The sequence below is a fragment of the Liolophura sinensis genome, chromosome 1 (genome assembly GCF_032854445.1).
Source record: "Liolophura sinensis isolate JHLJ2023 chromosome 1, CUHK_Ljap_v2, whole genome shotgun sequence".
Taxonomy (NCBI): Eukaryota; Metazoa; Mollusca; class Polyplacophora; order Chitonida; family Chitonidae; genus Liolophura; species Liolophura sinensis.
This window is the reverse complement of record NC_088295.1, coordinates 64,004,410-64,030,774: the sequence shown is the minus strand read 5'-3', so window position 1 is coordinate 64,030,774 and position 26,365 is coordinate 64,004,410. Positions and strand designations below refer to the sequence as shown.

The 26,365-nt window shown below is 39.4% G+C and overlaps 1 protein-coding gene across 1 annotated transcript; it reads left to right on the top strand.

Annotated features, from left to right (window-relative positions):
- Positions 1-1,572: 1,572 nt before the first annotated feature.
- LOC135472786 (tyrosine 3-monooxygenase-like) lies at positions 1,573-25,570 on the top strand. The gene is made up of 11 exons (XM_064752457.1): positions 1,573-1,711; positions 10,106-10,354; positions 12,671-12,851; positions 14,251-14,339; positions 15,316-15,383; positions 15,767-15,817; positions 16,097-16,242; positions 18,530-18,665; positions 19,899-20,025; positions 23,028-23,257; positions 23,743-25,570. The coding sequence occupies exons 1-11, from the start codon at positions 1,646-1,648 to the stop codon at positions 23,918-23,920; spliced, it is 1,521 nt and encodes a 506-aa protein (XP_064608527.1). The 5' UTR covers positions 1,573-1,645; the 3' UTR covers positions 23,921-25,570.
- Positions 25,571-26,365: the final 795 nt, after the last annotated feature.

The window sequence follows — 26,365 nt, the reverse complement described above, 5'->3', positions numbered from 1 at the left end:
TGGTTTCCTCTGGGCCTGTCGGTTTGTTAGATACCTGATGAAGGCCGATGATTTACTCTGGGCACGTCAGTTTGGCAGGTACCTGGTGAAGGCCGATGGTTTACTCTGTGCACGTCGCTTTGGCAGGTACCTTGTGAAGGCCGATGGTTTACTCTGGGCATGCCAGTTTGTTAGGTCCTTGGTGAAGGTCCGTGGTTTACTCTGGACACGCCAGTTGGTCAGTTACCTGGTGAAGGCCTGTGGTTTTCTCCTTCGCACGACGGTTTGTCAGGTGCCTGGTGAAGGCCGGTGGTTTACTCTGGGCATGTCGGATGGTCAGGCACCTGGTAAAGGCCGATGATTTACTCTGGGCACGTCGGTTTGTCAGATACCTGGTGAAGGTAATGGTTTACTCTGGGCACGTCGGCTTGCTTCACCCATAAACCTGTTCATATAAGTAAAAATTTATTCATGAGCACGGTGATCCACTCGAATCAGTCAGTCAATATAATCCAACGAAACATCTAGTCTTGTCAGATATAGCTTGCACTAGGTTTAAAATTTTTTACATCTGATCTCTTAAATTTCCTACAACCTCTGCCCATGACGCGTGATCTCTTAAGTAGAATAAAACATTATTATACTTTGTGTTTTCAGTGAGGTGTGGTATACAAAAAAAATTTAAAATATGCCAAAGTATCCCCGAGCCAGTAAACTGGTCATTTTCTTTTTTTGTTTCCTTTTTTGATAATCCGTAGAATTCTCCGTCATGTTGGTAACACATCATAAAATGACAGGTGTTTGAATAATGTGTTGTAATAAGTGTATTTGTCCGAAGACAAGGGAAATGTATGGCTGGCATTAAGTTAACGAAATTACGAATTGATTTAATCAGGGACATTGTCCTGGCATTGTTGGAGGTGTATGTGAGCAGTTTGATTGAAATCGATGTGGCCAGTGCAGAAAGGCCAGAGGGATGCGGTTAAAACTGCCAAGGGCAATTTTTGAAAAGTCACGGGCGATTAAAGTCAATACATCACAAGCATGTCGTTAGCTCTGTAACACTTTGACATACACCTATGACCAAATATTGAAGGAGGGGGGGAGGGAGGAGAAATCAAGAGATGGCGTTAGTTATCTGTACACAGATGGAAAGGTCCTGATATATATTCATCTAATATCGCCTAATAGAGCTGGCTCGATCTAGTGATCACGGCCTGTTTCAATAGGGACACTCCCAATCTCCATCAAACCCGTAAGCGAACATCCGGCTGGTGAGTGAGTCCATTATAGTCCGCACAAAAGCAAACAAAAATGGTTTCCATTGGCAACGTGGATGTCAGTGGTAGCCGGCTTGTCACTGAACACAGAGTTGTTACGCGCAGCGTCATTATCCTATGGACAGCCGTGTCTCTCTGAGAACACGGCTCGCAACGGGGAGAAATTTGCATAATTGATAAGCGATTGGTTGAAGTTTGAGTTGAGACGAAAACGTGAATCGAAAGAGGTTTTCATTGGCTCGCGTGCAGACATCATTAGAGGCCTCAGGGTGGATTCGCTTCTCTAATCTCAGATAACTTTATCAGGTGATTTTGAGAGCGATTACCTGGACGGTTTTCCAACACTTTGGATTACATTTGCTGGCTGGGCTAGTTTGTTCTGGTGAATGATGACCACTGATACGGAGAGCGCCAAGAGGCGTCTGGCCTTCCAGAAGAGTTACAGTTTGGAGGTAAGAAAAGTATTAAATCTCATTACGACTCCTTTGAAGTGCAAATGTCAACGGTACAAAGGCCCTAAAAAAGTTTGCCAGTTTCTGGTTAAGTTGATTACTTTAAAGCTGTGAGTCATTTGATCACTTCAACAAAACAATCGCTGATCCTAATTAATTTTAATTGTCCAACAGCTCGATTAAGCTGATGAACTTAACGTTTTTTTTTCTTTTGCACCTAATGTTTTTGCTAGAAGTAATTAGCTATAAAAGACTCAAACAGCTGGTCGTCATGTTCCATTCCAAAAACAACTCTAGACACAGTCTCAACGAAGCAATCAGCTTTATCGAAAATTGTACGCTTGTACGCTTCATAATGACTGGACTGCTGTTTTTAATTGGAAACCATTTTGCCCACCATCTTCAAATGAATCATTTATCCAGTACTTTATCTGAATCTTTATTGTTGTTAATCTTGCTTGAATTATACAATTATGTTGGTAATCTTTAATCACCGTCATCTTTTGTATGATTGCATGAATTTATATACTTTATCTTAAAGAAGAACATAAAGACGACAAGACAATAAAAAAACTATACCATTTTAAAGCATTGAATTCTATATTGTGATTATGTTATCTTTAATTAGGCATGCATACTGAATTAAAAAGCAAATACGGAAGAAATTAATTCTTGTTAATCGAGAGCATGCATCTGAAGTCATTTGTAAGGACCGCACCTCTTTCATGGTGTTATAGCCATTCCAAAACTAGTTTTCATATCTTAAGAGAGAATTCGTATATACCTTCCTGATATTATTTTGATGAAGTTATGAATTGTAATAATCATGAATTAAGTTTTTATAGAACAAAAAACAAAAAAAGCCAATCGGGCAAATTCCCGGTGGTGATATGACGTTGCTCCCACGCCAAAAGCACCCTGCATAGTTCTCAGTGTATCCTCTTTCAAAATTTCGGCCGACGAATCATTCTAAGCACATTCTACGATACAGAAAAGAGCATTAAAACATCCAGAAGGAAGAAATTTATAAGAATCTTTATAAATGAAGCAGAAGTTTCCAAGAAAAGTTTCTAAGAGAGGTTTACTCAACGTGCACACTTAGAGCATCGTGCAATAGCAACCATCACTTTCGTTACGTAACGAACCACCCCACTCCCTCCTTTCTTCCCCATTCTCTACAGGTGATCAGGGCGGGACTGCGTCTGAATGGCCGCATCGACCACCAAATTACCAAAGTGTTAAAATGGCAGAACAAACACGGTTTTGCCCTTACCCTGATCAATGAAGTATTCGTAATGATTCACTAGTTAATGAAGCGAATCAATGGTTCCACAATTAATGGTTGAAAAGCGCGTCATAAGATGAGTGTTAAACCTAAACATGTCCCACCCCTGCCCACGCAGTCATCCCTCACCTGCTCTCCCAGAACTACTTAAAGACTTAAATAGATTGGCGTGAATGAAACCGCTGCAGATATCCAGAGTCCAGATTTGTGATCGGTACACGATTTGGATACTGATTTCATTCAATCGCCTGGAACTTTTCTGGCGTCTTTCCATCGTCATTGAAAGCTGTTGACTGGTTCTGTTTGTAAGAACCTGTAGTAATTTCTCACTTTATATACTTTCGTATAGTTCTTTTGTGATTTGTGTTGAACGTTGTTTTGTGAATTGGTCTCCTCAAAAATATTTCACATATACGACGGCGGTCAGTATTAGCTTGGGAGGAAACTGGGCAGAGTCGGGGGGAAATCCCGCGACCATCCGCAGGTTGATGACAGACGTTCCGACATGCGGAAAACATAAAATGTGTTAAATCCACCGCACATTGTCGTCACTCCTATTTCAGTAGTTACCATCTCATCTTGTGATACGGTGACATTAGATCTATACCCCCATTAACATAAGGAAAAGAACATATGCTAGCTACACAGCTAAACATAAGACATCATAATAACACATCCCTTCAGCCAAACAGCAACTGCATGCCAAGCTGTGTTTGCAATGCAGACATGCAAATTTTAGTGGCTGTCCGGTTAGGCAATTGTGTCCTTTAATTACGATTCCACACATAATAACGGTTGAAACTGGTAAATGTATAGATGTATATACCAGAACGATATACAAGCAAATGTTATATACATTAGCAGTTTTATGAAAAGGTTGACGAAAATTTCTCCATTCCTGATTGGGATTACGAACTCTAGACTGAATCAAGTGAGAAAACGAAGCACGCATGCGTGGTAGCCCATATATAGTATAGAGCAGTTAAATCTCTAACCGAATTGTGACAAGTGAAATTAGACAGGTTGTGGGGTGATATACAGCAAATACTTTCCGTATGGCAGTAAAGCGTAATATCTTCTACAACCCACTCTGCATTCAGACATCGCTTTCCTTTCATACAGGAACGAGCATTTGTTTAGCATAGCCAAGAAAAGAGCTCATAAGCCACGGAGAGTGCATTTAAGGGGTGAAACAGAAGCATATGTTTCAAAGCGATGCGGATACGGTTGTCGCTAAATTTTCAGTGTCAGTCACTGAAACCATTGCTTTTAGGCCAACACAAGTTAGACGATATACATAAACAGCGGACTGGGTGTTTTCTGTGCAGAATGCATAATTTCATCTAGTTTTTTAAAAAAAGAAACCCAATTTCACTTTAATTCTCTGGTTTAGTATTCATTTCAAAGATAACTGAGGCATGCTTCTTTCACAACACCTCGATGACACCTTAAATAGCAGAAGTCATATTTACAGATCCAGTGAATTATGCAAAGACACCACAGGTAACGCCGTATGAAACAGACCTCTTCCGCACTGGGTATAGTGTAACTATATATATACCCTAAAGGCCAACCAGACAAGGAAAGAATTCATGTACTCTTTTAAGGAGAACAGTTTGAAATAGGATTGAAAAGGAATCAGTGAATAGTCGCATGATCTTAAAGTGTTTGAACGAATGGTAACAAAAGGAATAAATGTGCAAAAACAGTAAATGTTCGACAAGAGCCATGTATATGGCATAATTTGCAATATAGATAACAATAACAGTTCATCTGGGAGATATCCGCTTGATATCTAACTCTTATAAAACTCTGATGTTTTCGTCATTGCGGCTTGAACTACTCAGTCATTGCACTTACATGTGCCATACTTGTGTAGATAGCTGAATGACAGTAAACTGTGAGCTATCAATTCATCTTTTTATAACATGCCCTTGGCCTCATTTTCTCTTTGAAAAGCGTGCATGAGAGCAAATCCAATACCTCTGCGGCAACGATAGCTTTTCAGAGTTCATAAATCACAGATGTGTTAACAGCATTGTGCAGCAGATAAAACAGAGGTGACATAATACACCCACTTCAGGAAGAGAATCGGAAACAATATCTCTCTTTGATTCCTACTGTTTCCTTGTGGAGCTTTAAAACAATTCTCCAGCGTATCGTATCGCCTGTATGATTCAGGACACGAATGGAAGCTATAACTGATAGCGATTTATCGATACTTGTAATATCACGCACCTCCAAAAACTTTACAAAATATACATAATTGTCTTACAGCGCCACGTCGTTTATAGGATTGCCTTTGTATGCGCGATTCCGTGGTTTAACGCCCATGGTTAACGTGTCATAGACATGCAACATGACGAAGATTCCTGCAGGTTATTCTCTGTGCGGTTCCCACCAGTTAAAGCAAGGTGTGATTTTACTGCATGAGTTCACGCCTTGGGGCAACAGAAGAGCAATCAGACCGCTCCCTGACCGCATAGCCCATCCCTATCATCAAAAGATCTGCATCACGAAGCCTGGCTGCTACAGAATATTCCACAACTTCGTGTTCCGCTGTCTATTATCATCTGTACAATTGATCCTCGTATAAAATATAAGTGTCGTTCATACACTGTTATCAATTAAACATCTTACAAATTTAATGTTGTTGCCTAGTAAAGCAGTGTATATTGAGTCAAAATGAAGCAGTTGATATTTGGTGTTACACCAAATGAGTATCATAAAACTTGATCAGTGGAGGCACAAGTGGAATGTTTTAACGGAAACAACTGACTTCCATGCAGTGCATGGTGATAGGAGATTTAATGCTAAAGACCATGACATTCATAATTTTAGACGACAGTACACAAATTCAGATTAGCTTATATAGACATAATCCTAATCTTAACAGAAAAGTTTGGATATTCAGCTGCCAAATGTTCCTTCTGTTTTCACCGAGTATGAAATTATATGGTGCAGGTGCATATACTGTTAGAACTACTACCCGCCCCTACTAAGTGTCCTCCGGCCATGATAGTAATGAGCCACCAACAGTGCCATTGTGACCGTTACAGTGAACTTACATAGAGTTAAGTGTGTCATGAACTTCAAAATGTTCATAATTTACTCACCAGATACCTGTGGTTATCTCTGGGCACCTCATTTTCATTGACCCTTATTTATGACCACTGTGGTATCAGTGAAAATTTCAGGAGTATCAATCAAATAAATAAATATCCGAACTAATAATTTTCGCCAGTATATGTCTGAAACATTGCAGATGTGCCGTTCAGCCATTACCATTCATTCGTTCATTTGATAATGATCTCTTGATAATGATCAAAAGTGATGCCATTGATGGTGCATGCTTTTTAGCTCCCGGATAACGTCTGCTAAACGAACTATAAGGTAATAGGGGATATTTATTCGTCCAAAATGCTGATGCGGACACATGTACACTGCAAATTCCCATGAATGAGAAAAGAAACAATAAGTGTATATTCGCCCATATAACAGACCTTTACACTATATATATATATATATATATTGTACTCTCACGAGAATGGGGGAGTCCATCAGAAGAGTTACTACTCTCTTAGCGTCACAGTAATCACAGTATGATCAGAGATTGGAGATTACAGTGCCTAACATTTTCTGCCACCTTAACTTATTGACAGAATTCGCCATGCTGATGACTGTGTTGAGGTGTTACATGCCTCATGTTAGCCTTCTGCCGGAGCCAAAACAGCTTTCTTACCAGTATAGTCTAACAGTTTGGTCACACCTTGTGTTTCGCAACCTGCTCATAACCGTTCTCACATATAAATTACGGCATCCTAATTTACACCACCTGTTTTCAGGTTGAGTTTTATCCTCTGCACCACGCTATGCCAACACCAATGTAGCCTGTGCTGACATTCCGAGAGCACAGGCTGTCATCTTTGTTTGCTATCAATCCCGCATTATGCATATGCCGGGGCCAACAAATGAGTTCGCCATAAATCCGTCCATGTTTCACACCCCAAATATCCCATGTTTGTTAGACATGTTTTAGTCCCAATCAACAATCCAGTGTACGTTTAGTTGTGAGAAAATCACACTAGGTAATCAAAACGGTAATTAAAATGAATTTTCCTCTCCGCGGTAAGTGGTAAGGTCTGACAGCAACCTGCGGATGGTCGTGGGTTTCCTCAGGGCTCTGCCCGGCTTCCTCCCACCATAAGTGAAATATTCTTGAGTACGGCGTAAAAACCTATCAAATAAATAAATAAAATGATTTTTTGATGATATATGGTTTATCATGTACAATCTCATGATGACAATCTCGCACGAGTTTTCGTTTTACTCCGAGCTCTGTTTATACGTGTAATTCAATGAATTACAAGTATATATAAATACGAAAACACAGGCTACAGAATAAAAGAGAAAATTGCGTCGTCTTTTTTTTCCATAAAAATTATTGTCTACTTAATGATGTTGACCGGAGTGTGCTAGTTGAAATAATCAATACAGTGTGCTTAGATATATAGGCTGTTTAAAAATGGTCGGCCATCTGTCGAAGTAATTAAAAGATAAATAACTTGTGTACATATACATATGTGGCAGAGTAAAGCCAATATGAAAAAGTTGAGCATCGATATCTCCTAATTCCTGCAGTTGAATATTTTGATAGATGTTGAGAAGAGATCATGAAGGCCTACTTCTATCTCACTGATCAACCGCCCGCACTTCATTATTAATGTCTGGGAGTACCAGGCCTTTAGTTTGCGAGGAAACTTTTCATTTATCTTGTCAGGTTTATGCACCGTGAGCTTAGAGTAATAATGGATCCTTACATGCTGACGGCAGGCAAATGATGACGGCGGGCAATTGTACAAATTAACTGGACCTATGCGTCCAAACATTCGTATACGAGCCGTCAACCAATAAGGACGTTCCAGGTCAATAATCCCAAGGCCAATTCCCAAAACGGCGTATAACACAAACCACCAAATAACTAAGTACGAAACTAGAGCAGAACCTTGCAAAGAAAAAAAGTCAACAGTTTTCATTGATGTGGGAAAGACGCATGGTATGTTCTAGGCGACTCGGTGAAATCAGGTATTCTGCGTTCTTTCGTAGTTTGTGTTAAACATTGTATTGGGAATTGGCCTTGCGATCATTGACCCGTGACGTCCTTATTTGTTGACGGCTGATATACGAATGTCTGTTTACGAACACAGATTTGTACAAATATAGGTTCAGATAAGATGCACCACCTGGAGAGTGTGTGAGTTTAAAGCTAGCACATCGTCAATATACAGCTTAGTGAATGAGAAAGATTGGGCTTGGTGATGATTATTCCTGTATAGTTTCTGCATATCGTCGTATTCATATGAGAACAGGTATAGGTCGGCCAAAAGGGTTCCACAATTTGTACCCATCGGAATACCTATAGACTGTTGATATATGGTTTCTCCCATTTTCACAGGTGTTATTTATGAGAAATTCATGCAACTCAATGAACATCGAAACATCCCATGAATGGTAACCCTTGTATGTAGTGGAACTGAAGAAGACTTTGGTGCCTCTGGCGTCAAAATAGCAGTGAGAGGTTTAATTAAACACCAAAGTACTTAGTGATAAAATTCTATTTATTTAATTCGTGTGAGGAATAATAGTGTAGAGAGTGGAGAAATCCCAAGTGTATTAGAGCGTCTAGTTCTTCAGTGAGACGTTTAGAGTTTTAAGTATCCACACACAGTTGACACCTGAATTTTCTGCAATTGCACAATAGTTGTTCCAAAATGATTGTAAAAAAACAACAAAAAAAAAAACAAAAAAAAAAACACAACAACACTAACCAAGCGGACCAAGTTCAGAGCCATTTGAATTCGATACAATTTATTGTACACACCTGTCGAAAGGTTTAGTCTCTTAACCGTGAATCGAAAGTCACACCATTTCATTTTCTATAATGATCTATAGGATGTTGAACAGAGTATGAAGGAGCTCTCGAAAAGACTTTACTGTAAACGTATTGGTTTGAAAACCAAAAATAAATTTCTACACTGTTAGTTCAGAACCGTTACTATTTTCAGGTAAGCTCTTCAGGCGTTTCTGACAGACTGACAGAATAGTCACCATTCCAGATTGTCCATCACGTGTGTGTATCTTGCCGAAGACATTAGACATGACATCCTACCTTGTCACATTATTTTCACATCGGACCAACAAGTCCTGTTTCCTTGCTCTAACCTCTCAGTGCTAAGGGCCAAGCGAAGTATAGCCCGACCCGAGTTAGAACCTCGACTTCGAGGCGGACGCTTTAACCATTAGGTCACCCGAAGAAGTCCACATATATGTACAGAGAAAATCCATGACAATGGTGTCCGTATATAACCAGTTATTGTGCCTGCTACAATGTATCTATTCAAAATTTCCGTAACGATAGCTGACCATTGCCTGTGAAGATACTACTAAAATGTGAAGATATTTCAGTGTTTTATTAGTTTAGTTCATACTGGCCCTTTGTATTGTTTTCGTGGGATTGTTTAATAAACATGACAACGCAGCATATTATGAAATGCTGGACCAATGACGTCTAATAAAATGCAATTAGCATCACATTTTCCCTAATCTTACCTTAAGCCATGGTGCAAGGGGGCGTATAAGTTGCCACTATTTAAATATTTACATAAACAGTCAGAATAAAACTGTAACTGAAGTAAACTAACAAGTGTTCGGATTTCACCTGTTTTGAGCGTTACCATTTACCCACTATATTGTATTGTCGCCTCTGCTCTGGTTTTACTGTCCTGCATTTGTAATCTTTCATATTATACGCGCTTTTGTATATACCAGTCTTGGAGCTCAAACATCGTTATTGAAAAAGATGGCAATTGAGCGTGAGTTGAACCCTTGATAAGCTTCACTGATCCTTCTTATGTATATCTGATGTCAGACAGAGGATTCTTCGCTATTCTTCAGCTATTCACCCTGGTATAAGGCCATGTTCTTGAGTCCGTCTGTGCTCTTTACGTGGAGACATCAGGTCACAGATCCGTTTACTTTGTTCTGGTTTCAGTTTTGTAAGATTCTCATCTTTAACTTTTGTCTGAACTTGTGATACTTTCTTATTTCAGACAAAAAGCTCTTGGCGACGTAAGAGTTTAATCGAAGACGCCAAGTTTGATACGGTGACGAACGCGGAGTTCGAGAAACGAGAGAAGACTCTGAGTCGAGGAGACTCCATCACAGAAGAGGATGAAGTGTTCTCGTCCAATGGCGAGGCTCACTCTGTACCGGACAAGGAAGCGGCTCAGAAGATCTGCCTCGTTTTGGTTCTCCGTGATGGCTTGGGATCGTTATCTCGTATACTGAAGACTTTTGAGGTAATTATATATTTTATGTGCGATTTGCTACCCTTACAAAAATCTCAAATGATGTACAGTCGTTTACAAAGCACTCTCCCAAACATGATGTTAGCATGACAAGTTTCTATATAGAGGGCTGACGCCAGGCTAAATCTTACAAAAAAATACGACATCGTATGTTGTTGAAAGACTGAAATTCGACATACACAAAAGCTTTTGTTCAAGAAAGGAGTAGTTCGTAAACATTTTGCGTAATGTTTTCAATTTTAGAATGTTAAATGAGCTTATATAATTTTTTCTTAAGTAATGTAACAAAAATATAGCGTACATTTAAAACGCTCACGAATAGGGTAACTTGTTACACGGACGGATGCATTGATCTTTTAGAGTATCCGTAAAAAGCGATCGAAGCACTCCACTATGCAGCAACTCCTTCTCAATGAGGTTTCGCTCCACGGACTGTGGAAGGAATAATTTGTTCAGACTGAATGGGCCATAATTAAGAGATTTACAAGAGAATCGACAAAGTCATCTTGTATTTATGGGCTTTGGCTGAAAAGAAAAGAAACATGCCTCGGGAAAGGCTTCATGCTAGTGGACATGCCGAAATGTCTTCCAAGTCAGTGAAACGGTTGTTTTTCCTTCTTGGAGTGTAACTGCCATCCGAAATTTGCAGCGAGAGCACAAATGCGGTAATTAATCTCCAAAAGCTTTTATTTGCCCATATTTTTTTATGCAAAGGCAAGAAATGGACTAAATCATGTATGAGCCTCGGCAGTGGTTTTGATTCAGGTTATGCCAATCTGGAGAGCTTAACGGACTCCAAAAAACCAAAGGTATATGCATCAGGGCGAACACTTTCGATTTACCCACACTACGTCAACAACATGGAAGTCTACTTAGATAAATAGAATTCTATTTCCTGTACAGAGAAGCCAAATTGTCCGCGTTTACAAGGGACACTCAGGCTAATTTTCTTTTATGTTAGCGATCAATTGAAATAAGTGAATGCCATTGAGTCTGCTGGGGAATTTCGGGCCTCTCCGCTGTAGCTGGCGTGCCGTGGCATGTCTTCTAAACGCTCAGCTTTATTCTCCGAATACTGGCAACTGTATTTAATGAGACCCTACCCAGTCATCAAAAGTGGCTATTGCAAAGGAATTTTGGGATAAATCTAGTGAGGAATTTAAAGCGAAAAGTAGCGTGTCCGAGTCGTGGATCAATTTTTTCTCCATTACCAGCTTCCGGTTCTTGCTATCTGTGAAAGGCTTGAAGGATAAACTATTCAGCGAGCTTGCGGCTCGAGCCTCGGTTCCGTCAATTCGCGAGGAATAAATGTATCCCTGACACCGCTCCATTACTTCTTAAAGCTTCACTTTTTGCCCCATTAAGTCACGCCAGATCATTGCTCAACGCTTTTTCTCCGCGTCACATTCCTGCAAATACTACAGAACTCACAGACTTGACACTATCAAAGTTTAATGTGAAACAAAAGGTCGCGTAACTCTTGAAAAGTTAGAGTGAATGACAATGCGATGTTTGTGAACAATGGAGTTACAGGTGTCACGTGGGTTCTTGTAATTATCGTTTGTACCATAAAGTACAAAACAGAAAACAAATAAACTACTTCTGGAGATGTTCAAGATTCGTAAGTTAATCGGTCATCCTTTTATTTTAATCAAACGATCCAAAGTAAACAAATTGGATGGGGAAAAAATTAAATTGAAGCACATGTAGCTTACTAACAGCTTCGTGACAGTCAGTAATTTTTCTTGCTTGTACCATTCCGAGCATTAGTCTGCTGTTCATTTATTCGATATTACCTGCATTTAGTGTTAAATTTGCATGATTAACTACAGTTAGTATATATTAAACACATCCAAAAACAAAGGTTGTTCACAGCATCAAGCTGTATTTTTCAAAACTCGGTCAAGTTTACATTAATGGGGAAGCTTTCCAGCCCAAACTGACTTGATTCCAAGCTGTGAAGTCTATTCCTGCCTTCTCGTGAAGTTTGCTTGGTAAACGTGTTAACTAAATGATACACGAATCGCTTGGTTTTTATTTTTTTGTATGGGGAATATTCCCGTTCACTGACGAAAGTTTACATAAAAAATGCCTGAAAAGTGAAAAAGAATATCTTTTTTGTATTTTTTTTTTTTGGCATATCTTTCTTCATTTTCCGTAAAATTATACTTTTCCTTTGATAGTACACTTTCATGGATCCTTTAAATGCACATTTTTTTTTGCAAGAGAGCAATGGTAAGTCCAGTATATATACACAAATAATCGGAATACCCTTGAACAGCACATTCCTAAATTTATGTATTACAGAATTCCAAAGTAGATATCAGTCACATTGAGTCGAGGCCATCTCTTAGGTCCGAGGCTGCGTTTGAGATATACCTTCGGTGTAATGGTCAGAAAAATGCCATCACAGTTCTGACCAACACCCTCAAGCAGAGCTCCTCTATACTGGACCTTACGGTGACCGCCAACGACGAAGAATCTAAAGGTGGGTGTAAGACATTGCATGTGCCAGTAGAATGGTTGAGCCATCTTCACGTTGCCAACCCCACTACTGCATTTGAAAAACACGCCTCTCAGCACCCTGCTGGCTCTTTTAGTTTATAGTACGATAATGCTTCAAAGATGTGCAATGTTTTCACACACTGCACTATTGGTGCGAGAGTGGAATGAGGCTATCTTACGGTGACGTACTAAAACATATAAATATTCTACCCCGTAAATCCTATATCGAAAGCCGAAGTTCAGGATCGAAGGCCCAAGTTCAGATACCGGTACCAAAAGTAACAAATTTTAGACATCGATTTAAATCAGAGATTGGCCAAGAATCATAAATATGTTACGCAAACATGAACCGGTCTGTTTTTTTATATTGCATAATAAGTGAGATAAGCCACGACCAGTCATCCAGTCCCCTGCTTCTTTTGTCGGAGAAATCCCTAGAGGCAAACAAGGGCATGTATAATCAAAACAGTCTGTTGGAGACTTCGTGTTTATGGTATTGGCTGTCGAGCTTGTTATTTACTCAGCGATATCGCCTACTCTGTAGTCCTTGGACATGATAATATCTGTAACAGCCAACGACGCTGCAAGTATGTGGCAACACGTCTGTGGATGTAAACGCAACCATTACACAGATAACGGTGAATCTGTGAGGTAACCGCATACCAGATAGCAACGGCTGCATGATGTATTGCACATGTCAAACATACGTCTGGTTCCCAGCGATACGCACAGTTGTACTTTATGAACGGGGACCCTTTCCCGCTGCATACAATTCGGGCCCAAGCAGTGCAGTATAATTTTCATTCTCTTTTCTTTATGTTATCACATCTCGGTTGAACTTATTTGTGCCATACACATATGTTACAAGAGAAATTTTACCGATCGATCCTAGGTTCATTTGTACTTTTTGATTTGACTAATGGTCACTCATACGATGACAGTCATTTCTATTAGTGTATGGAGAAAACCGGGTTCCTAGTTACCGAATAACTTGTGCATGAGACGTACAAATGTATACCCCATAATGGTGGAAGACGACTTGCCTTCAACAAATGTAAGCCTGTGCAAACGAACCCTCCAGTGCCATGAGGCTTACTGTCTCCTCGCGAACAGTGACAGTGGAGAGTCAGATATAAGGGTGGGATATTTCAAGCAGTTAATACTAATACCTTGGTATAGAACTATATCTTGTAAAAAATATACATATTGATAGAAGCTCGTCGTCATATGACTGAAAAAAAAGTTGAGTACGACGTTAAACCCCAAGCACTCACTCTATTGATAGAAGCGAGGCTCGTGAATCTGCTGTACATTTTCTGTTGCAAGTCGTGTTACATGTTATTTTAACATTTTGTCATCCTGGCCATTTTTTTACTTTGCAGACGTGTGGTTTCCCCGACACATTGCTGACCTTGACAAATGTAACCATTTGGTGACAAAGTTTGAACCTGATCTGGATTATGACCACCCGGTATGTATACGCTAATCTAATAAAATAATAATAGAATAAAATCTCCTCCATAAGACCCTCCGAGAAACCTGCCAGGCATGAAATGGAGATCCCTCATCCTGGGAGTTCAACTTTAAAACCTAACCCAATAATCCAGGTAACATACGCCATTAAACAATGCAGAATTCTAGTAGTTACTAGCTTAATGTAAAACGGAATGTCTTAATATCTGGAACAATGACATTTTTGAGTCTATATGAGATCCCGTCCCCAGCGAGGCGAAAATTTCCCAGGAACCACACTTTCTTTCAAGAATAAATTCAATTCCGGCAATTAATTAATTCTGTTGTAAATTAGAATAACGCGAAACCCATGAAAAAGCAGAAGAAACTGAATAAATATGACATTGAAGCAAAAGTAAATAATGTCACTCAGTATTCTCAGACCTTTCGTAAAAGCGTGTTTTGCATATATCGTGGGCGGTAAGCCGTCACTCCATCTATCACATTGTCATTGCTGGAAACTGTTTTGAACTGAAATAGCAGCGGTGACAAGTATACGTCAATGTTCTCTTCGTCGGCCTATAGTATATATATGTAGGTGTAAGTATCCTGAATCGTAAAAGCCTGTTATATATACATTATGGGTTGTGGTCAGTTTATACGATGGTAACAAAGCTCAACAGCCACAAGCGATTCATCGTAAAATACGTTATATGGGTGGTATAAATGGGATCTATTACGAGTGCCTTTTAAACAATATATCTGCTAGTGGAATCGATGCGAGTTGGAGAATATGCCTCAATAACTATTACAGAAATCCTTACCGACGCTTATAGCGTGCTGTGCCCTCGGTTTGCCTTCATTTTCCGGACATGGTTATGCCGACAAATCGTGACATTTTTTCAGTTTGCCAATGTTTACTGACAATGCTTTTAGCGCACTGATATTTCTGCCTATTTACTCACGCATTGTTTTCTTCATTCGCCTCTCACCAGGGATTTGCCGACAAAGTTTACCGACAGCGCCGACAGAAGATCGCCGACATTGCGTTTAACTACCGACAGTAAGTGTTTTCGGTCTTAACTTTTGAGAATAAACATTTTAAAAACCCATTAATCAGTGAAAATCTCCGATAAACCTCCACCGAATGTCAGCATGGCTATAAAATTAAGTACCTTGGCAAGCAGAGCTCGTCTGGGGAATTAAATACTATTTACACTAACCATTTCAGGCTCTGATATTTTAATTGTATCCTTGATTATTTCCGATGTTTATGGTTAATATTGCTCCCCATATTATCACATCCTGAATGAATGACCGAGATAACAAAGCAGAACTAAATTACTTCCACAAAAAATGAGCTGGACCCGTTTATCATGTAAATGATTCCTCAGGGTATGTCATTCACAAGGCATCTGATTACACGAGCTTATTTTTCTTATACAGTGGCCAGGAAATTCCAAGAGTGGAATATGTTGAGGACGAAATTAAAACATGGTAAGATATTATAAACTAATAGAAGATCAGCTCCAAACCTTTTTTTTGTTCAGAAGTGAATTAAAGAAAAGAGCCAATTGAGAATCAATGATGAGTACGTGACTTTGCGTAATACATTAAACCGCTAATAGGGACGCTGGCACATATCCTCTGTTGGTCCTATTCATGGTGAACCAAGTTTCTTCTTTTTGAAGACAGACAACATTATAAGCAGTGGTTATTAATTTTTGCCTATGGAAACTATAAATTCGTTTATCATTCAACTGTTTTTCGTTTTAGGGGTCATGTATATAGCCAACTTAAGCGTCTGCTGCCCACGCATGCGTGCAGGGAATATCTGCACGTATTTGACATTCTAGAACGAGAATGTGGCTACTGCGAGAACCGTATTCCACAGCTTCAAGATGTCTCCAATTTCATGAGAAGTAAGAATATATTTACCTTATCTGACATCGAGTCCCTCGTTGGTCTGAGCAGGTCTGAGTAGTATATCCCGCGGAAAGATGACTCCAGATTAGTCATTGTTCTCTTATAACAGAACAGACATATGTCACCAGTTTGCCCAGAGATCGCCATCCCAAAGGCAGGAATGAAAAAAACTACACTGCTTTGAACAAAATTACCTTTTTGGTGGAAAAAGGTTCCCTGGATTATGTTGAAGTCTACTATAATCCTTGAACATTCCTTCTGTCCAGGTTTTTAAGTGAGCAAAATTGTAAGCGGCCTGTTTCATCCATCTATTAGTCTTACAGTCGTCATAGAATAGACAATTCTTGAATCACGCATACTAAATATTAAAGTACCATGCGGAATTCCTTTTATATGTTGTTTTCATAACTGAGTTATCGCACACAAACAAATTCAATTGATATATATAATATCAAATCGAAATTAAATGTTGCCTTTTCGACTTGTATATGCTGGAAGTATTCAAAAGGCTCATCTGTCGGATTATTTCTGGACCAGATAATACTACGGGGATAGTTGCCTTACTTCACGATTACAGCTCTACATATATAAACACAAATCTTTGAATTTCCAATCTGTTATAACAGATACAGTTCTGAAGAAACTAGATTTGATGATAACCTGATTACAAACTGAAAGAATCACCTAAGTGCATTGATGAGAAAACTTCATACAAACCGACGTGCATAACTGAAACATTTAGAAAAAACGACTCAGTAAGGAAAAATACATAATTAGGTAAATGATGCGACGAAACGTCTCCTTTTTACTGAAAACGGCTATTTTCATCGTTTGACCTTGCTTATCCTCGGATGTTACAGGGGCGAACCATTTCAAGAAATAGTTTTTTAATTAAAAGTGAGTTTGGATTATATGTTCACTGATATGTATCACCCCACAGAGTGCAGCCATTAAAAAAAATTGTATGAATAACAACGGCTACAGGCACAAAGAAAATGCAGTGCTTTGTCAAGTTGTAGGACATGCCGGGCAGTTCCATTTTTTTCTTAAAATGTACAGTGAGTATAACACTCTTGTTGGCAAATATGGACAGAGTCTTCAGGGTGTCTGACAATGGTGAATGGTCAAAAATGTTAGCCAGAGCCTTAGTTGATAGGCTTTGTGTCAGGCAACCGTTGTTGACATTAATTTACTGCTCACCCATCTCGCCTTTTCCAGATGCACAAATGACACCTCTTTCCTTAAGGAACTTCTCAAGTTCACAAACATTCAGATTCTCAATCTTCTCTATAATTCCTCCACCATAAATTACTTTTCATGCCACTTTTTTAAACGCCCATGTTATAGTGAATGTGATCAAAAATAGTTGCCTAAAATCCCGTCCAGACTATCTAACATCGTTCAACTTTTGTTGCCTCAACAGCAAGTTGAATGCTGTGAAGGTAATTTGAGTGTCCCGTCCATACTACAAGTGATATATATCAACATTGTCCAACACTCTTGTCGTGTGCTGAATCGTGTTGAGCTGTGCTTGAGACACAATGACGAGCAGCCGGAAGAATCGTATCGTGGGTTCATCGGCTGCGCTTATTGCCCTATACCTATATCAACGAAACTGTCTCATTGTGAGACCACTTTTTCTCTTTCAGCTTTGGCGCCGCCATTTTGCCCACATCACCTGCCTTAAGACAGACACGTTATTTCTACACGCCCGCTGACTGGCTACATTCACTGAACCTGACTCAACTTGTTGACAAAAAATACACTTGCACATTTTTGATTTAAGCTAGATGGTGTTGGGTGATGTTGAACGGACTACTCAATATGGCTGAACTTCAAGTTGAGTCAACAAAAGTTGAGTGATGTTGGGTAGTCTGGACGAAGCGTGACATTTCTGACAGGTCGCATGACAGAGTTAGACTTTTTCTACCTTCAATAAAAGAGTTCGAACTCGAAACTCCCCTACTGGTTGGCATGCCTAGAATATCGACTGTCTTTTCCGTCCATCATTGAACACTGATGACAAGCTTTATCTGCTAGTTTTGCATCATTTCCTACACATTGCTTTGGGTACTGGTGTTGTGTTGTACTGAAAAGGGTCTTGGAACGCCTGTTATGATATGCGAATGTTGGACTTTATATTTTAGGCAACCCACTATGTCAACTATGGTAATTTCCTTCTGCATGTGGCTTAAGGTAAACCTAAACAGTAAACATTGGTGAATTCAAAGTCTAGCATGGTTTTGCATCAATTCTATATACGAATGATTTGTGTTTTTGCAGAGCGGACAGGGTTTCAGCTTCGGCCGGTGTCAGGGTTGCTTTCTGCACGAGACTTTCTGGCCAGCCTGGCATTCCGCGTGTTCCAGTGTACACAATATGTTCGCCACGGTTCCAAACCAGACCACAGCCCAGAACCGTAAGTACAGATTAAAGCCCCGTTCACACGTAGACGAATATTTTGCCGAACCGTGATGAATTGACGTCGTAATGTAATCGTGTTGGCGACAATTTCAAAAAGTTCAAAAATTTCCCAAATGGACAAAAGTTCGTAATAGTTCGTAATAGTTCGTAATCATTCGTAAAAGCTTCGTAAATATTCGAGAAGCTGTCGGTTGCAATCGTAAAGGAAACGTAATTATTTCGGAAGTAAGGCTCATGATGGCGTAATGGTTCTCAAAATTAGCTCATTAAGACAGAATAGATACTTGTGCATGGTTACGAATTTACGATAGACCTACAAAGCACTTACGATAAAGTTAAAAATAATTTCTATTTTTTTTAACTTATTCGCCCTTTTCATGAACTAGTTACGAATCATTTGCGAATCTTCCCGAACGTTTCGCAACTTGTTCGTGACTGTCGTAAGCATGTCGCGAAATTCCCGCCAATTTACCTCATGATACATGATGCCATAGGACCACAGCTTAGAACCGTAAGTATACACTAACCAGACCACAGCCCAGTACTGTAAGTATACACTACCCAGACCACAGCCTATAATGGTAAGTATGCACAAACCAGACCACAAATGGTACTTCTTGTTGCCTCGTTTGTCACTCAGCACTGAGACGTTAGAGCAAGGAAGCAAGAGTGGTTCTCACGGCGCCAGTACAATGTGACTGGGTTCGGTGTCATGTGTACGGTATAATACTGACTGAATGATTGATTGACTGACTCAGATGTACCCGAAAGGAACAAGGATGTGAGATATTATGTCAGTTGGAACATACTTCAGTGAATGTGTCAGTTTTGTGCTCACAACATTTGGGTATTAGGGCCTGTATTCAGTATTTAAATTTGGATTTCTACCGTTATCCCAGTGAAGCAGTATTCAAAACTCACCAAAGGTATTATCACTGAACACTTAATCCTAGTGGACCTGGCGCACGGATGTTTGCTTGCGAACGGATACTTTTTAAATGTCTTCTTCTTTGCTGATCAATAGTCAGTTCATCGGCAATCGATCAACAATGAAATGAGTCATATATTGGTTAACCAAGATACATGGAGATTTAACCAATCTCCAGCGTTCATGAAGAATAATTTTTATCCTGCTTTCATGTCAACTATTCCTGACCAGCAATCAATCGACAATTAACTGTTATACATTATGTTCTGGGAATAACGATAACCCTTGTCTCTATCCCAGGGACTGCATACACGAGCTGTTGGGACATGTACCGATGCTAGCTGACCGCCGCTTTGCGCAGTTCTCTCAGGAGATTGGCTTAGCCTCACTCGGAGCTGCAGACGAAGATATAGAAAAGATTGCTACCGTGAGTACTCGCCCTTCATTGAAACACCCTTCTTCATTAATTTACCTATATATATATATATATATATATATATATATATATATATATATATATATATATATATATATATATATATATATATATATATATATATATAGGTTACTGACGATTTTTTTAATTATGCGAGGGTGGTTAAGCTTGTATAAACATAAACTGGGGGGCTGCTCGAAATAAAACATCGACCGTAAACCAGATATCGATCAAACATCCCGACTAAAAGCCACAACCGAACCAGCGAAAGCAGGATTCGAGTCTGCGACCTCGTCTGTGAAGGGTCTTCCATCGGACTTATCGTCACATGCTGACCTGAAAAATACTATTAAAGGAAAAAGCCTTCTGCGGTGCATGCTATACGTGGGTGTTTGAGCGGATGGCTTGGTTTGAAGGGGCTGAATGTTTTTGAACAAAACTAGCAAAGTGCAAAACAAGAACAAAGTTCTCGCAAACACTCACAGTTTCCAGTACAAATGAAATGTGTTAAGATGTATTATTAACCAAACCGCAAAGAATGGTCGAGCTAATAATCACAATGCGTTGGTGTTAGTCCATTGCCTTCAAAGAAACCCTGCTAAATCAATCATGTAGTTCACAGCCGGGGTGTAAATAAACGGCAGGTTTAATTCCGTAATAGTAATCAGCCTTAGAAAAACTCTAAGCATCAAAATTTTTTTCTTAATATTTCTTAAAGTGTTTGAGGCTCTTGGTTGGAATTAAATGGACTAAAGATCCCATGTCTTCCAAACGCGATTCAGTTTGGCAAAATGTAATAGTTTTGGCCAGGTCCTTTATGGACCAAAGCTGGAGACGTAGCGAGACGTACACAAAAAGCCTCTTTGGAACTGTGGAAAGGTAATTGAAGACCGAGATCTCCACGGCCGGAAGTCCATAACAGAATACAAGGTCGAGTCCAGGAGAGCACTTCCTGCATTGACATGCCTTGATGTCGTAATTCATTAACCAGCCTCTCCATCAATCGGCAACTTCCGACAGCTAATAGCATGTAAATGGCTCCACACGCTGTGTACATGCCTTGGAGAATGCCACGCGGATACAAAGGCATACCGTTAAGTAATGAGTACACTCTATAACTCTCTGACCGTATGGAAATGTTCGGCTGTTGATGCTGGTAACCAACCACTCGTGGCCGAACCCGACCAGTTTGTGTTTCCACATAGGTATATCAAATTAATGAGAATGTCCCCATCGGTTCGAGAGGCTTGCGAAAGTACCTGTACCCAGGCAATCTATCAAAGATACCGTTAACAATTTACTCACCTTCCCCGCTGAGTCATTAGCCTTCTTCGAGACAATAACTTGTAGGCTTTATTCGTACATTCCTTTCTGAAGATTCTGAGTGTCCTTAAGAACGTGTCTTAAAACAGTAAGGTACCTCGCATGGTGCACGATATATATGTCGTCCTTATCGCGTGATTGTATTGTGAGTGGTTACAGCGCTGTGATAGAGGGTGTCAAGGCAGTGAGACGTCTGAGATTCGTAATAATGAAATCATGCAACATATTGTTCGAAACGAAGTTTTTTTTTTTGTTGTTATTTCTTGAGAGCTCCCCAGTAGGCTTATTTTTTTATCGCAAGCGTTAAACAGCTCGTATACAGACACCTCTTTCACATTGACGGGAAAGCTTGGCGATGTTTTTGGTAGAGTCGATTAAAAGTTCCTTGTGCACTTCACGACACGTAATAATCCACATCGCAGTCTTCTGAACACCCAGGTGTTCCGGCTTATCAGTGTAAGATATTATGTCGCATCAGCGGGATTCCAGGTGAGGAAAAACTTGCCGTAACAAGACTGTAACAACCACCGTTGATAACTTACGCGAGTACACATATATAATGCAGATCTACAAAGAACAAATAGGTTAGGTTATAACACCAGATCTAAATTTACATTTTTTAAAATACATTTAAGTACATGTATTCTGCATAGAGCAAAGAAAAGACTATAGTCTATTTCTTTTAGAGAATCACCTATATGCAGCTGTCTGTTAAATCAGTTCGACTCCCAACCAACGATGACGTCACTCATTGCCTCGGGTGACGTCATAATTATTTAAAAACAAGTAGCATGCTGGGGAGTGGGCAGTAACTCCACGCAGTAACACATTTACACTTACACAGCGAATAGACTACATTGTATTTTATAACAAAATTTCCTAACATCTAGCTTTAAAACCATAGTGCCGTGAGATAATATACAACAGATAAAATTAAAATTAAATTAAATTCATTTATTAAGGTGAAAGGGTATTTAGTTTTATACTAAAACGTGAAAACAATTTCAAACATAGTAGTGTCAGAAACAGGGCTTACAGTAAAATCGATAGGAGTTTAGGTCACTGGTGTCGCCCTCCGTCAAAACATGTTGAACTCCGCCCAATAGCCAGCAATCCACTGGTTTTTAAAATAATTATGACGTCATTCCGGGCGATGGGTTCTTGCCGTTGAAATCGAGCTTATGGACTTTAACATTATGCATTAGAAAATAGCGCTCTAACCTTATTTTCCGTGCAATAATGTGAACTTCAAACATATCAATGTGTAGAGCTTGTGTTGTTACGTGTCACTGATTAAAGGCAGTTTTGGTAGCGAGTATGACTGATTTTGCAGACAGCTGAAAATAGGCGACTCTCTAAACGAAATAGACCATAGACTATTCATAATTCACAAATGCGTGATGTACGATTACCTGTCCACTGACAACATGGGGATCAAGCTTGTCTCTTGCATTGGTCTCGTGATTGACGCCACAATACATATTTTTGACGTAATAGGAATACGTCACTGAAGACGTGATGTTCAGCTTCATGTACATATGAACCACAGGGAATAGATCCAAGCAACTTCAACGTGAGTTTAATTTGTTGACAAGACTTCCTCGTTAGTGAATTCGCCCCTTGTTTACTATTCTCTGATTGTATACCACTTTATCTTCGTTCTGTTGCAGTTGTATTGGTTTACTGTTGAATTCGGGCTCTTGAAACAAGATGGCGGCTTGAGAGCATATGGGGCCGGAGCCTTGTCGTCATATGGAGAGCTACTGCATGCCTTGGGGGATGGTCCTAAGAAACTTCCCTTTGATCCCGAGACCACGGCCGTTCAGGAATATACGGATGATGACTTCCAGCCCATATACTTCGTTGTGGAATCTTTCGATGATATGCAAACTAAGATGAGGTAAGTTTTGAAGGTTAGATCACCAGGGTATAGACCCATTATTGCCAAAGTTGTGCTAAGCCCTAATAAATAACAATAAAATTCATGTAGCTAGAGCTGGGTAAACCCTTTCTGGTTTATCTGAATCAAAGTATTACTAGTGCAAGGCAAAGAAGATTTCACTTTGGTTAACTTTAGTTTCCAAATATGCAAATTAACTGATAAAAATTTACTCATGTTTGAATCTCTGCTGTGAAAGTCGGTTACTATTTGTTTTGTTACAAAAAACGAGAGCGGTGAACTATTATCTCTGTTCACTTATATCTTTGGGTAAGCTTTTTTTTCTTTATTCTCATCAAAGGTTTTATTTTTATAAATTCTTAGTGCAGAGCCACACATACTTCAGACGATTTTTGTTTGATTAGACTAACAATTCAGAAATCTTTGGTTCGATTCAAGTGGTGTGCTTTGGACTACGTGTCAAAGAAATGGTTTGGTTTTTGCAGGCAATACGCTGCTAAAATCAAGCGACCTTACGAAGTTGTCTATGATCCGTATACCGAGACTATAGAGCCCAAGAAAACCAAGGATGTCATCTCGTCCGTAGCAGATAACATTACGCAGGAATTAAACAACCTCCGCTGCGCTATGGAAAAGATTACATCCATATCTGTAAAATCTTGAACGAACTGTTTGGATAACTGTATACTGGCCAAACTTTAGTTTTTGCTCTTGACTTTAAGGTTTCTTATTTTTGACTTAAAGGGTTTTTATCGGTGTAGCACTCGTTTTGGGAATTTAATCATTCCATTGTGGAGTTTGATGAAAGAACGGTTTGACTAGATACAAAGCGAGAGATAATTAAAGAGGAGGCAGTCTAAAATATAATTATACGTGCCACAGATTTAATGAATAATGTGTGAAATAATTCCTATACCTGTTCCACTTTAACTCTCATAGTTCCAAAAATGTCGCAGAAAAAAACATACGGCATTAAAAAAGAATACCCCCTTCGTAAAAAGTTACCAACAGTTTCCCAGGTGTCTCCCATCTTCTTTACGAGTCTAAATCTTTTTCCTAAAAGGCTCCATTGAAATACGTGTAGGACGTTTGTCTCTTATATTTATTTACACACGCGATTCACTACTTTAACTCGACTTTCAGTATTCGGCAGAATCTTGGAGGAACACTTCCAAAGTGCTATACTGAAATGTAAAGTGGTATTTTTAAGGAAATGACAAAGTTAAATGTAACTGATATGTTGTGAATGTTGCAAAGATTAAGGAAGCATTGTATTAGTGCTAATTAGAGCAGGGATGTATAGCAATAAAATGGAAAAATCAGATGTTTTCGGGCTAAGCTAATAGATATGCATTTGTTGTGTATATGGACAGTTTCTGGTAGTTGTTACGTGTTCCTTTTATCTTCCATGGGGTATTCATTTAACAATTTTGGAAGTATGGATGCGCTTGATTGAGCACATGATTTTAAACCTCGTGGGGTACTGAATATAAAGAAAGAATACAAAGAAGGTTTATGAAGGTGGCACCAGCGCTTCGGTACAATGAATTGAAAGTTATCCCAGGTGTCTGTGCCGTTTTTGATTCTTCGTTTAGATGCATTTATTCTGAAGCCGGATAGGAGCCAAAAGACTGAGACCCGAAAGATATTCTGAACAAATTTAAACTGAAGGTCACCCTTAAATCTTGTATTAAACTTGAAGACAAACCTTGGCATCCCACTGGGTAATTCGAGACCAGGCTGTGGTGCCTGTTCATTTCTGCTCTTACAATGCGCAATAGTAGCATATTGCCTGATGGTCAATCCAGCGTGAACTCGAGGCGCTATTCCGCGGAGAAAGGCATACGGTATTGATGAACGGCATTTATTACAATGCGGTTCTTTACTAAGCATTCACTGGAGACACACGAGGTCTTTGTGGAATACGGCAAATAGAGGTGGTTTCCCCCTGGTTTTTGATGGTCGACTTTATGACAAACACCATCAGTTAACACCTATACACAATGCAGGCGGTATATTTGTGAAATGAAAGTGTTCTCGTCCCTTACATTAATATAAGAGTCGTTTTGTTTATACTGTATCGATTAGAGAGGGTTATTTGTTCAAGATCTATAAGACTTTGTGATTGAGACAAGTTTGTTGACTATCGGGTTAAAGATGTTTTCTAAACAGTTATTGTTTTCATTGTTCAATCTTATCATATGATATTAGCCATGAGAACAAATGAACCAGACCTATTGGGTTGTACGTTAAAGCTATGTGATTCCCTTCAGAACAAGACCGATTTTAGTGTACATATAATAGCAATAAAAGCAGGTGAGTGACTGAACATCTTGTTGTGTGATTGTACTGAAAATGAACCCTGGAGATCTCAAAGATCTTTAGTACTCATCGTAAAGGAAACTAAATCCCATCTGCTTGCACCACACGTCAATGACAATACCACCGAAGCGCAAGGAATTAGTGACAACTGCACCCAACTTCCGGTTTCATTTTCCGACATGAACGCATTCGTGACAGTGTGTGAACGATAACCGCTCTGACATGGAGGCAATAGTGAATTAGCGCATGAATGACAACCTTCGCTTCATGAAAACATTGATAAAACAAGGTATGGACAATAAATTACCAAATGTGATAGCAATGGTGAGCTATAGCATAGAAATTGGAGTTGGAGAAATATTATACTCATTTGCTTTGAAAAGACTGTTAAACCAACACATGTAAAAAGCTTGAGGTCATCCCAGTTGAATCCATCCATCCTATATTTTACTGGAAACGGTATGAACTCCATGTCGTTGTGAAAGTAAGTTATCGACTTCAAACACAAGATCCAGAAAAAGATTCTAAAGTGTCTATGAGCTGACAAACCGTTCAATGCAGCAAACGGAGTATCTCTCAAAATACCTTTTTTTCATTCCCATTGACTAAAAAATACCTAAATCTTTTTGTCATTAAAGGGTTTGTGTGCTTCAAATTTCACGTCAGTTTCCTCCCGTATTGGCACAATATAGTTTCGTGGCATATACACAATATAAAATTGTCAGGTGTATGTTCGGACTAGTCTTCCATGCACCGTTTGCGCACAAACTGTATCAGTCGCGTGTG

Excerpts from the sequence above, each read along its gene's own strand:
- LOC135472786 (XM_064752457.1), top strand. The coding sequence starts at position 1,646 with ATGATGACCACTGATACGGAGAGCGCCAAGAGGCGTCTGGCCTTCCAG. Across the intron at positions 20,026-23,027 it reads ATATAGAAAAGATTGCTACC|TTGTATTGGTTTACTGTTGA; the intron begins GTGAGTACTCGC and ends GTTCTGTTGCAG. Across the intron at positions 23,258-23,742 it reads GATATGCAAACTAAGATGAG|GCAATACGCTGCTAAAATCA; the intron begins GTAAGTTTTGAA and ends TGGTTTTTGCAG.